This window comes from Podarcis cretensis (assembly GCF_951804945.1).
Source record: "Podarcis cretensis genome assembly, chromosome: 2".
Classification (NCBI taxonomy): domain Eukaryota; kingdom Metazoa; phylum Chordata; class Lepidosauria; order Squamata; family Lacertidae; genus Podarcis; species Podarcis cretensis.
Window position 1 is genome coordinate 62996132 of NC_137171.1, and position 13165 is coordinate 63009296.

At 47.4% G+C, this 13165-nt stretch overlaps 1 protein-coding gene across 1 annotated transcript in view; it reads left to right on the forward strand.

Moving 5' to 3' along the window:
- The window catches only part of HMGXB3 (HMG-box containing 3), a 32389-nt gene that overhangs the window by 15577 nt on the left and 3647 nt on the right, over positions 1-13165 (forward strand). Inside the window, exons 12-18 of the mRNA XM_079968186.1 lie at positions 6502-6803; positions 7864-7991; positions 8207-8338; positions 9781-9965; positions 10320-10539; positions 11280-11413; positions 12885-13001. Coding sequence (XP_079824312.1) covers positions 6502-6803; positions 7864-7991; positions 8207-8338; positions 9781-9965; positions 10320-10539; positions 11280-11413; positions 12885-13001 — 1218 coding nt within the window. The remainder of the gene's footprint in view (positions 1-6501; positions 6804-7863; positions 7992-8206; positions 8339-9780; positions 9966-10319; positions 10540-11279; positions 11414-12884; positions 13002-13165) is intronic.

The following is a 13165-nucleotide window of genomic DNA, read 5'->3' on the forward strand; positions in this document are numbered from 1 at the left end:
AGCATAAATTGACCTTCTGCTCCTCCTACTGCGCAGAACATTGCATCATGACTAACCAGGAGGACAAGGGGCAAGAGGATGACCCACAGCTACAACTGGGCATGCTGCAAGCGGTACCCGACAAGTACAAGGCGTTTTTGGAGGTCTTCTGCGAGAAGGAAGCGGACAAGCTGCCTCCCCACAGACCCTACGACTGCAAGATTGACCTCCTGCCTGGGGCGACGCTGCCGACGGGAAAACTGTATTCCATGTCTGAAGACGAACTGCAAGAGCTCAGGGAGTTCATAGATCACAACTTGAAGCGGGGATTTATCCGGGAATCCAAAGCAGTGGGGGGCAGTCCTGTGTTCTTCGTGAAGAAAAAAGACACGCCCCAAAAGAGGTTGGTAGTTGATTTCAGAATCTTAAACTCGAAAACCAAACCCACGGCTTTCCCGATGCCCAAGATCGACGACTTGCTCGCGACGATGAGGAAGGGACGCATCTTCACCAAGTTGGATCTACGAGGGGCGTACAATCTTATACGCATGCGGGAGGGCGACGAGTGGAAGACGGCCATGTTTACGCCCTTGGGCACCTATGAATATAGGGTTATGCCGTTCGGTTTACAAAATGGCTCCCACTGCTTCCAAGCCTTCATGCATCACGTGTTAGCGGGGCTCCTCTACAAGAAGTGCGTCTACTTCCTGGACGACATTCTGATCTTCTCGGAATCGCAGGAGGCTCACGAGAGAGATGTCAAGGAAGTCCTGCAAAGACTACGGGAGCACAGGCTTTACGCCAAACTGGAGAAGTGCCAGTTCGACATGACGGAGGTGGATTTCCTGGGCTACAAGCTGTCCGACAAGGGAATCGCCATGGACAGCGCCAAGGTACGATCGGTACTGGACTGGAAAAGCCCGCGCAATCGGAAGGAGGTCCAGAAGTTTGTCGGCTTTGCCAACTTTTATCGCAAGTTTATCAAGGGTTTCGCTATGCAGACGGCGGCCATCACGGACACCCTCAGCTCCAAGAAGAAGAAGTTCATCTGGACGGAGCAGGCGGAGCAGTCCTTTCAGAAACTCAAGCGTCTCTTCGCTTCCGAAGAACAACTGCTACATGTGAACCCCAGCAGACCCATGAGGGTTGAGACGGATGCCTCCGACAGAGCCGTGGGGGCAGTCCTGTTGCAGCAAGACCCGCAAGGGGATTGGAGGCCGTGCGCTTTCTACTCCAGGAAACTCAGCAAGTCGGAGCAGAACTACACCATCTGGGACAGAGAGTTGCTGGCCATTCATGCAGCCTTCAAGGCGTGGCGGCACTTCCTCATCGGAGCCAAACACACGGTGCAAGTTCGCATGGACCATAAGAACCTGGAATACTGGCGCACGGCGCGGTTCCTGAACCAGAGACACATCCGCTGGGCGGAGTTCTTTGCGGATTTCGACTTCAGGATAGAATATATCCCCGGAGACAACAACATCATGGCTGATGCGCTATCCAGGAAGCCGCAGTATCTGGAGGAAGCAGCACCGGTAGCGGCCAAACACATTTTCGCACCTAAGGTGTGGGCATGCGCTTCGGCCACCGTGGACCTGGAAGCAATACGGCGCGAGCTTCGAACGGATTCCTTCGCACGATCCAAGATGGAGGAGGTGCGCAGTGGCACAGCGAAGGACGACGAGTTCCAGATACGCGACGGACTGCTCCTCCACAAAGGGGCCATCTACGTGCCGGGAGATGAACTCCACGCGAGAGTACTGCAACAGCTACACGACGCACCCAGCGCCGGACATTTCGGCAAGGAAAAGACGGTGGAATTAGTAGCCAGAGACTTTTGGTGGCCCAAGATGCGGGGAGAAGTCGCGGATTACGTCACGAGGTGCGACACATGCCAAAGGTTCAAGCCAGTACACAGACCGCCAGCGGGACTGTTGGAACCACTACAGACCCCGTCCGAACCGTGGGAGAGGGTGGCCTTGGACTTTGTCACTGATCTGCCCAGCTCGAGGGGCAAAACAGCAGTACTCGTGGTAGTCGACATGTTCACCAAGATGGCGCACTTCATTCCTTGCGCGAAGGTGGCCACAGCGGAACAGACAGCCAAGCTGTTCATAGACCACGTGTTCAAGGTGCACGGCCTGCCACGGTCTATCCTGTCCGACAGGGGGCGCCAGTTCATCTCGAGTTTCTGGCAGAAGCTGATGGGGATCCTGAACGTCAAGGTCAACCTAGCGTCGGCGAGACACCCGCAGACCAACGGACAAGCGGAGAGGGTCAACGCCATCATGCAGCAGTACCTGAGATGCTACGCTAACCAGCAGCCCTCGACCTGGGTGGACTATCTACCGCTGGCCGAGTTTGCCTACAACAACACGAAACACGTGTCCACGGGGGTGACACCGTTTTTCGCCAACAATGGGTGACATCCCAGGACCTTCCCAGGCTTAGAGAAAGAGGGGGAGGGGGAGCCGCAGGGAGCAGAGGCATTGGCAGAAGAGTTACAGGAGGTCCATGAACAGCTCCGAAGGCAGTTGGAGCTAGCTAAACACGTGTACAAGATGCAGGCAGACAGACACAGGAGAGTTGGGGAGGACATACGGGTAGGGGACTGGGTCTGGTTAGCAGCCCAGGCAGTGCCGGCCAGATCCTTAGCTAAGAAGAAGCTCGGACACAAGCAGCTAGGCCCTTACCAAGTCGAGGCACAGATCAACCCAGTGCCTTCCGGTTGACACTACCGGAGGGATCCAGAATGCACCCGGTCTTTCATAGATCGGTGCTCACGCCCTACAAGGCACCTCACAGGTTTCAGGCGCCAGGGACAGCTCCTAGCCCGCTTAGAGACGCACCCACGACAGGGGGGTCGCCGAGGGTGGGGCCGCTCAACGAGGTCACGGAGATTTTGGACTCGAGATGGGGGGAAGAGGGGGTTGAATATCTCCTCGCCAGGGAAGGTACCCCGGCCAGCGCCAACAGCTGGGTACCGTACTATGCGGTGGAGGAGCACTACCTCAAAGACGAGTTCCACGCACTCTTCCCACACAGGCCCATGCCGGAGGATTATTTTGACGAATATCTTTTCACACCCACACTTTCAGCCAGCACGTTCCAGGGTTTCTCTTCAGAGGAGGACACGGCGCCGGAGACTAGCTCCCCAGAGGGGTCCCTCTCAGGGTTTGGCACAGGCGGCTCTTATTGGTGGGAAGATCAACCTGTGGTGGGGTGGCGCAGTGAACTGCCGAGCGGGCCCGCGCACGCAGCGTCACCCCAGGCGACAGGGGGAGAGGAGGTCATGGATGTGTTGGGGGAGGATCCGGGGTTCGAACACACCGGCAGAGAGATGGAAGCTGAGGATATCGACGTCAACGAGCCCGTTGAGGACTGGCCGGATCTACCCGGCTGGAGGCACACCACGGGGGAAGAACTGTATCCTGCACTCACCCCTACAACATTGGAGCACCCAGAACCAACGCCTGAAGAGGGGGAGGGGGGAAGGGGGGGCTTCGAGGGGGGGATGGATGTCAGGGGTTCAGGAGCAGAGGCACAGGGAGGAGAGGAGATGGAGAGCGAGGGGGAGGAATCCGAGGGGAGCGTAGGAGAAGAGGACAGTGGACCGAGGGATTCCATGAGCCTCTCCAGCGAATCGGAAGATTCACAGAAGGGGGCGCCAGTGGCCAGGGGTAGGGGTTCCCAAGGGGAACGCCCCAGGAGCAAGGGGGGAGCATGGACTCCCAGAGCAGTAGTTGGAAATCAGGACCAGCTTCCCCACCAGAGCAGAGTGGGGGGGAAGAGTCCCAAGGATCGGGGCCAGTGCATTCCCCACCAGGGAGAGAAGATAAGGCAGGGCTGACCACACCTCCATCGGAGAGTCAGACAACGGAGGGGAGGTCAGATCCGGCCAGTATCCCGGAAGAGGGAAGCAGTGACAGAAGTAGTGTAACGGTCAGGAGGAAGGTCACTGGGTTGGCGCGAGAGGCAAGTTCAAATGTACAGGAGCGCGGGACAGCAGAGAGTGAGGATTGGGAACCGGGTCTTAAAGCCCGCCGGAGGGAGGGGGAGGAGCTAAGCGACTCAGCGTCGGAAGAGTCCAGAAAGGGCAATGCCCCAGCGGGCAGGAGGACCCAGAGGAGGAGAGAGCAGCGTAAAAGGTGGAGCAGGGCTAGGATCTTAAACTGGTGTCATAGGGGAGGAGACTCAGACGGTACTTTGCCGGTCTAGGCTTTAAGACGTAGAGCTGCGCGCTACGGCTTTGAAATGGAAACTAATCCTCAATAAAGACTTTTGTACATAACGACAGCCTAGCCTTGGTCCTCTGTGAGCTGGGACCTAGAGGCAGCTCTGACATATGTGATCAGGGAAAGTGGGTAGTGTAGCAAGTTCTGTAGGTCTAGTATCCTCCTGATAACGTGTAAAGCAGATTGGATAAATATTTGGTCTGTCTTTTTTTGTAGGACTTGGGGTTGGCCACTTTACGTGGCAGAGGGAAATGTAAGAATCCTTCTTGCAGTTACATATACACTAATCGGCACAAACCAGGGATCTGTCCCAGCTGTGGCTACAATCTTGCTAAAGACAGGGTTGAGAAAACAGCAAAATCCCTGGTGAGTTGTGGCTGGTGTTTTGTTTTTTGTTACTCCTTAGAATTGAGTGTATTACTCTAGAAATCTCTTTCCTATTGGCCTGTGGTTTTGAATGTGGTGGGATCTGCCTCTGAGTAAAATTAACTGGCTGGGTTGTATGACAAATGTGTTTAGAAGCTACATTTTATAACCATTAGTTCTTGATACCATTCTGGTTTACTTTTCAGTGCTGTTTAAAGCAAAAGAAAAGTAGGCTTAATTTTGGGAAGACAAATTCCTTGGCTGCTGTGGGTTTTTTATTTTGGGTTTTTATGCTATATAAAAAGTAAGGCTTGTTTCCTGTTAAAAGGGGTGTGAGGTGGGGTAGAAGCAAGAATTCTTGGAGACTTTCAGGGGGTTGGAAAAAATTCTGGAAAAAAAATCAAGGGGGTATAATAATAATAATAATAATAATAATAATAATAATAATAATAATAATAATAATTAATAAATTAGTACCCTGCCCTTCTCACTGGGTTTCCCCAGCCACTGGGCTGCTTTTAGTCTTACCATAATTGATACAAAGTGACAGAGTTGTGCAATCTACATTTTCTTTAAAATCTTCTGTGCTGTTGCTTTGCTGCAACTGTAACCTTGGTGAAGGGTTGTGGGTGGGTGCTGGGATCACATGCTCCATTCCTAGCTCTTCCCCTCTCATTCATGAATTATCTCTGCTCGTTAAGAGTTAACCATTGTACAGGATTTTATTGGCACTGTTAGCCATAGTTGGCAAACTACTTGGATGGTGTGCTCTTAATCAGGGTTTGAAGCTGGCTACAAATCTTGGTTAGCAGAGGACTCTACAATCAGCTAACGTGATGAGCTAACTCTTACCATTGATAAAATCAGATGGTACAATTTGCCTGCAATAATGGGGAGTGTTTGGAAAGGACTGTCTGATATTGTGGCACGTTCCTGAACCTTTAACCATGGTTAAAATGCTGTGCTGTGTAATTATCTGTGATTCTGCAGTGGTCTTTTAAGGGAAAACTCTGAACTGTTCCCCTTTTAATTAAGTTTTCATTGTAGCTGTCTCTCCACCTCTTTCCCCCCATCTGCCCTTTAACTTTAATACTGCAGATTGACACACTGTTGGGGTGTAAATTCACTAAAGCAAAGCGTGTTTTGTTTTACTATCCTAAAGAGCCCCCTAGTGTTCCTTGATGTACTTAATTTCCAGTTCCTTGATGTACTAAATTTGAAGCTGCACTTCTCAGACCCTCTGTAGTTAACAGGCAGCAGGTTAATAATTGAAGACTGTTTGCATATTTCGGGTGGAATTCACCTAATAAACCCCATTAGTGGAAGACCTGCACCAGGGCTACCACTTGCACAACAGGGCTTCCCCTCTCTTTCCTCACAGTGCCCCCCCCCCTTTACACAAATCCCAAATTGGCACTCAGGAGGCCAGGAGAATCCCCATAACTGTGGGGGGGGGGAGGGAGGGAAGGAGGGATCCTTCTTCCGGGCAAGCTGAAATGCTTGAGCAGATGCAACATGGCACTGAATTCCATTCTTCATACATCTGTGAGAGTGTGTGGACTCTTCCACAGTTGACCTTAGCCTTCTTTAGGTATTCAAAAGAATGTGTGAGGGCTCAAACTGGGTAGGGGTGTGTGGGCTCATGGGCGGCAGCTCTGCCCCTTCATTTCCTAGCCTTAAACTATTTCCGTGCAAAGGTCTGCAGGGAGATTCTAATTGTGTTTGGCTGAATATGGTTAGAATCTCCCCTGCAATAGGGAACCCTGTGCAGTCAGGCCTTCTGTTTGAGCTGGGGCTCAGCACACCCTTGAGAGTATTACCAAATCACTGTTTTTGTCTAGTCTTCGCATAAATAGCAGAAAATAAGATCATTTTCGAACCCACAAACATCTTGGCAGATAAAACGAATCTTTCTTTCTAGGAGGTCACCTCTAGCCCTGCAGATGTGCTGAACACCAGTGAGCCTCTAATTCAGTCCCAAAAAGAAGTCCAGCGTCAGTCCACCTTACAGCTTCTTCGCAAAGTAATACAGATACCGGAGAACGAATCGGAGCTGGCTGATGTTTTTGCACTGATTCATGAACTCAATAGTTCGCGGCTCATCCTGTCTAATATGAATGAGGAGACGGTCACCATCGAGCAGACCTCTTGGTCAAACTATTACGAGTTTCCATCATCCCAGTGCCTTCTCTGTAGCAGCCCTTTGTTCAAAGGAGGACCAAAGTGAGTGAAGAATTGCATTGATTGCCATTCTTCTCAAGCAGATGGGGGCATGTCTCCAAATGTCACTGTACTCCCAGCTCATCAGTCTATGGCTGAGGTGTGTGGGGTGGGTGGTGGTCCTGACTGAGCAATACCTGGAGGCCACAGGTTCCCTGCTCCTATTCTAGAGGGGTTGCTCTTTAAAATATAATTTTCCTTGCTCTCATAACCAGTTCGTGCATTTCGAATCTTAAGTAAAGTGTAGCACCTGCATTTTAGTCATATGTGCCTCATTGGTGGTGAACAAAACTGACAAATCAAATCACATGGACAAGCTAGTCTACCAGGACTGGTAAGGCTATTGGCCGCTATGTTTGTGTGTCGCTTTCTCCAGACATATTGCAGGTCCTGAAACTAGAATTATATTTCCTTCTCTCTTTTTTTTCCTTGAGAAAATGAAGTGTGATTTGATGATTTGAACATCCAGATTTTCTGCATCTGTGTAGCCATAGTAGAGTGGAGGTGCTGTCTAAATAGGCATTGCTGTTGTGGATTCTAGCTCATTTGTTCTATTTACAAGTTATATACTAAGAAATATGAGAAAGAAGCAGGCAAATCTGGCTGCAGTTTTTCTTCTTTTTTATGCTGAGTTTTATCTGTGACATACATTTGTGTTTTTGTTTTTAGTCTGAATCTAAGAAAATATTTACTGTTGTCTTTTTATTGGCAAACTGCTTAGAGATTTTATTATATTTAGTGGTATGAAATTGTTGCTTGTGAACAAACAAATATTATTTAGATTTATTATTATTTACTCATTGAATTTATATTCCGCCCTGTACCTGGAGGTCTCAGGGCAGTTCACAGAAAAAAAATCAAAATATGAAACCACAAAATACACCTCAAACACACCATCAGGGTGGCTTTCCCCTCCAACTGGAGATAACCTGTGTTTTAGGCTGTGTTTAGATTTTCAGAAAGGGATTAAGGTAACTACTTTCAGCTAAGCGTTTGATCCTACTTCTGTCTTTCCTGACATTTCTTAAATTGAAAACAATTTCCTTTCCATCTATTGTCATAGTTCTCTTGCGGGTCCTCAAGAGTGCTGGTTGTTGACAGCCAATCGGCTGCAGGTGGTCACTGCTCAGCTCAAGGTGTGCGTGAATGTGCAGTGCTTGGCTCTCCACAGCTTCAACGATATATACACCGGTAAGAAACTGTATCAGTAAACTAGTATATTGGAGCCCTAAGCTTCAAAAGGAGGTGCATTCTGTTCTTCTGTTGTGGTTTTCATGCGTTTCTTCTTCATGAGGCTGCGCTATGTTCTTGAATGTGAGCAGAGTTTCTGAACTTGGGATCTGAACTATCTTCTGAATTTATAAATCCATAGTAAGAGCTGTCTTTGTTTCTGTTTTCAATTGTAGGCTTGTTTAATGTGGGCAACAAGCTTTTGGTGAGCCTGGACCTTCTGTTTACAATAAGAAATCATATTAAACTCGGAGAGGATCCTAAAGTGGCAGTCAGCAGCATCTTGGAATCGGTGCAGGAGCAGACTGGTATTGATAATTCCCTTTCTTCTTATTTCCCAACAGCTTTGCACCCTTAGTTTGCTTGGAAATAGGATGGTTTTTCTGTAAGGGGGTTTAAAGTAATTGGCTTTTTCCAACCAGTTCTTTCCAAATTAAGATTCCCCTGCACTTTATTTGATGATGTCTGTTACCCATTCAGAAATCTACCCAGCAGTTGTGACTGCTGAGTCAACAGTTTTTAGCCACCATTTAACATTTTCTCCTTGAGAAAACAGTGGCGAATCAAGGACTATTTTAGCAGATTACCTGGATGCTTTATTTAATCAGCTGACTGTTGTGGAATGGAGGGCTTTGTAAGAGAGATTAGTATTTTAGCTACACGGGACTATAGGCAAAAGGGCCTGTTGGTATGATGTCGGCTGAAAAACTATGAATGAATGCTTTTCCTGTGTCCCAAAATATGCAGAAGATGAGACTACAGAACTTACCCAGCAGGATTGTCTGACATCTTTGGATAGGGATTTGCTGGCAGTGTAAAGTTGCCTTCACTTGATCATTGGGTACTTTTTCTTCTGCTTTTCCAAAAATAAAATGTGAAAGTTACTGAATTAAGCTGACTTTCTTTTTGCTCAGCCATGGTTTCCCAGCCATTGTGACTGACTGTTGTGTCAGTGCAAGTATTCTTCTTTATGCAATAGAATGTGGAGAAGGGGGAAAGTCCTATTGTGCTGTTGGTAAGCCTTGTGTGAGCACAATTATTTAAAACAAAATAAAAAAAATTCCTTCCAGTAGCACCTTAAAGACCAACTAAGTTAGTTCTTGGTATGAGCTTTCGTGTGCATGCACACTTCTTCAGATACTGAAGAAGTGTGCATGCACAGATATCTGAAGAAGTGTGCATGCACACGAAAGCTCATACCAAGAACTAACTTAGTTGGTCTTTAAGGTGCTACTGGAAGGAATTTTTTTATTTTGTTTTGACTATGGCAGACCAACACGGCTACCTATCTGTAACTACCACAATTATTTAGTTGAATACTACACTATGTCTGTGAATGGCATATTCTGGAAATGTGTTGGATTCGCTGAAGGTGTAGCTACAACTGGAGTGCAGGGAAAAGGAAGTAGAACCTGTTTCCTCACACACCTTTGCTGTGGGTGCAATAAGCCAGTCATACAGAGTACATAGCTTGTTCTGTTCCCTGTCATCTCTGGGGACCCACACAGGTGTAAATATCGCAGTGTACCTGAATTAAAGGGAGCAGCATTGCTCAGATAAAATTTCTGGGTAAACTGTAATTCAAGTAGTACTTCTGTGACTTTCCGATGAGAGTACAGAGCTAGAAAATAGGCAGCGCAGAAGCTTAGCATTACCATTTATTCTATTGTCCTTCCCACAATCCCATTCTTAGGGATGACGATTGTCTGAGGCTTCCTGACAAGTTAAATGGTTCTCTTTTTATCCCTAGAGAGAAACCTGAGCACCGAGGAGCTCACTCAGCTCGAGGAACTGCTATGTAATGGCTATTGGGCCTTTGAGTGCCTCACTGTCCGAGACTACAATGATATGATCTGTGGAGTCTGTGGCATCGCACCCAAAGTTGAAATAGCCCAGAGGAATGTGGAAAATGTTTTGCTGCTGAAAAATATTGAGGTAGATTATCTTAGGCATGCGCCATGCGCTCCAGTCATACCTTGAATTCTGCTGCTCGTTATATTTGTTTGTAGTGCTACTATGTACTGAGTCAGTTTATAGCCTTGTTTGTTCCAAAGCAGGAAAGTGAGAAACTCTCAGCAAAATTTCTCAGGGCATTCTCTTCTGCAAACCTCTTCCTGAAGTTCTGAGAAGTGAGTGGGGAGTACTGGGACAACCCAGAGCTAATGATACTGTGAAATTCAAAGCGGAAAGAAGAATTGATTTCTCTGTGTAGAGTTGAATAGGGCATATAATTGTCTTAAAATTAAGTTATTGGTTGATATTTTTCTTACCCTCTTCTTCCAATGCTAGTTTACTTGGCCAGAATTCTTGGCCTCTAGTGAGGTAAACGTGGAAGACTTTTGGTCCACCATGGAGACGGAAGTGATAGAGCAGGTGGCATTCCCCTCCAGCATCCCAATCACAAAGTTTGATGCCTCTATCATCTCCCCCTTCTTCCCACCACTGATGAGGGGCACCGTGGTTGTCAACACAGAGAGAGAGAAGAACCTTGAAGCACATATAATGCCAGGTAACTTGTTTCTCTGGAATGGTAGCTTTATATGGTGTCCAAAAGGACACTTAACAACTGAGCACTAAGGCAGGAAGTTTAGCCTTGAGAATGTGTGCTTTTAAAAAGGCTGGTGGAATTGGCAAGGGCTGAGTAGCATGTTGCCAGCTCTGTATGAACACTGCTGGAAAAAATATTTCCCACGGTGAGCTGCCATAGGGAAGCAATAATTTTTTTACGCTTTCTATCCTGTTTTGTGCCCATAGAGCCTATGCACATTGGTACAACATCTGCTAGAATACCCTTAGGTTGGCATGCCTGCAGAAGCTTCATGTTGGCCACATTAAGGCATAAGGAATGTTTTAAATATTATCATTTTTTCTGTGGAGCACCACATGACTGGGAAGACCTTTTAGACCAGGCATAGGCAAACTCGGCCTTCCAGCTGTTTTGGGACTACAGCTCCCATCATCCCTAGCTAACAGGACCCAGTGGTCAGGGATGATGGGAACTGTAGTCTCAAAACATCTGGAGGGCTGAGTTTGCCTATGCCTGTTTTAGACAAAGGTCTTGTGCCCTCAGTTTCATATTGCCAACTTCTGGTGCTCAGCTTAGATGCTTGATGTCTGTCATTCTAGGAATTCAGAATTTGTGAAGTGGCTTAGCTTCCTGCATTCTGGTGCAAGGCAAGGACTGTTTTGCCATTTGTAGAATTAATTAAAATGTTCTCTTCTAAGTGAGAATTACACCTTGCTCTTTAGGTAATGCAAGTGTTCTAGTGAGGCTGATTCAGGACGAAACCTGTAAAATGGAGCAGATTGGTTCATACAGTGAGGAAGAATTGCAGAATTTCTTGACCCAGTGCAGCGTTCCCTGGGAGGCAGAGGACTCAAAGGTAATGGAGGTTTTCTGTAAGCACATAGCAATCCCTGGCTTTTGAAATGTGTGCTGCTTCCGTGTCCTCTTGGGATTCAATTACAGAGGGAAAGAGAAGCATATAGTATCACTTCGGTATGTTTGGAAAAGTAAATGGCTTGATGATAGTACTGTGCAATTCATCTTGAAGCTTCATGGTATTATTGTTGCATTATCAAGGGAAGCCTCTCTTTTTTTGGCATTATACAGACCAGCATTCACCAGCCTGGTGTCCTCCAGATGTTTTGGACTACAATGGTGCTGGCTGGGGCTGATGGGAGTTGTAGTCCAAAGCATCTGGAGGGCACCAGGCTGGTGAAGGGTGATACAGACATAGTCTATAAGCTTATCTCAAAATATTCTTCTGAGGCCCTTCTGCATGTGCCTCCTCCATGAGAAGGCTGGAGGGTGGCAACACAAGAATGGGCCTTCTCTCCAGTGGCTCCCCATTTGTGGATGCTCTCCCCAGAGAGGTTCGCCTGGAGTCTTCATTATACACCCTTAGGCACCAGGTGAAAATGTTCCTCCTAAACCAAGCCTTTGGCTGAGTGACATCTAATGCCCTTTTAATATGGGGGGGGGGGCAGCGTTGTTGGGTTGTTTTATGTTTATAATGTATTTTGTGTTTTTATATTGTGATTTTATGTTGTAACTGCTCAGACCTGTGGGTATAGGGTGGTATACAAATTTAATTAATTAATTAATTGATAATATAATTTATTAATAAGTAATAAGGGAAATATGGGACGCAGGTGGCGCTGTGGGTTAAAGCCTCAGCGCCTAGGGCTTGCCGATCGAAAGGTCGGCGGTTCGAATCCCTGCGGCGGGGTGCGCTCCCGCTGCTCGGTCCCAGCGCCTGCCAACCTAGCAGTTCGAAAGCACCTCCGGGTGCAAGTAGATAAATAGGGACTGCTTACCAGCGGGAAGGTAAACGGCGTTTCCGTGTGCGGCTCTGGCTCGCCAGATGCAGCTTTGTCACGCTGGCCACGTGACCCGGAAGTGTCTCCGGACAGCGCTGGCCCCTGGCCTCTTAAGTGAGATGGGCGCACAACCCCAGAGTCTGTCAAGACTGGCCCGTACGGGCAGGGGTACCTTTACCTTTACTTAATAAGGGAAATGATTACATGAAATAATTAAATAAGGGAAGTTCTTATATTGGATATTGTTAAAAAGAAAGTATGTACCGGTAATGTGTGTGCTTAAAAAAGACACCCAAATGTTTTCCCTAGTTGAAAACACATCCTGGGGGTAATATGGTAAAATCTATTTGAGAAAATATCATTTAAAAATATGAGGCTGTGATGGGAATAGGGTAGTTCATGAAAAAATAAAACGGGAGAGTCTGGGGGTTTTGACCCTTGCAACCTTTACATGAACTTATAACTACACCACATTTTGTCTTCCTGTTTTGTCTCTCTCATGCTGATTTTTCTCTGTGACATATTCCGTAGGAGCAGCTGTGTCTTTCTCTTCTGGCTCTATATGATTTTGTACAGAATGGGACACAGATCAGTCAGCCCCCAGCACACTTCACTGGAGGGAAAGTCTACAAAGTCTGTCCACACCAGGTGAGAAGGATTAAAAATTGCACTAGTTTGTTTAAATAAGCCTGTTTCATAACATGGTTTGAACTCCTTCTTACGGTTCCCCAAGGAGGAGGAGGAGCATGCAGATCCCACGATTGCTGCAGCTACTTCCCTTTGCAACAAACCACAGCTTATCCATATGTCTC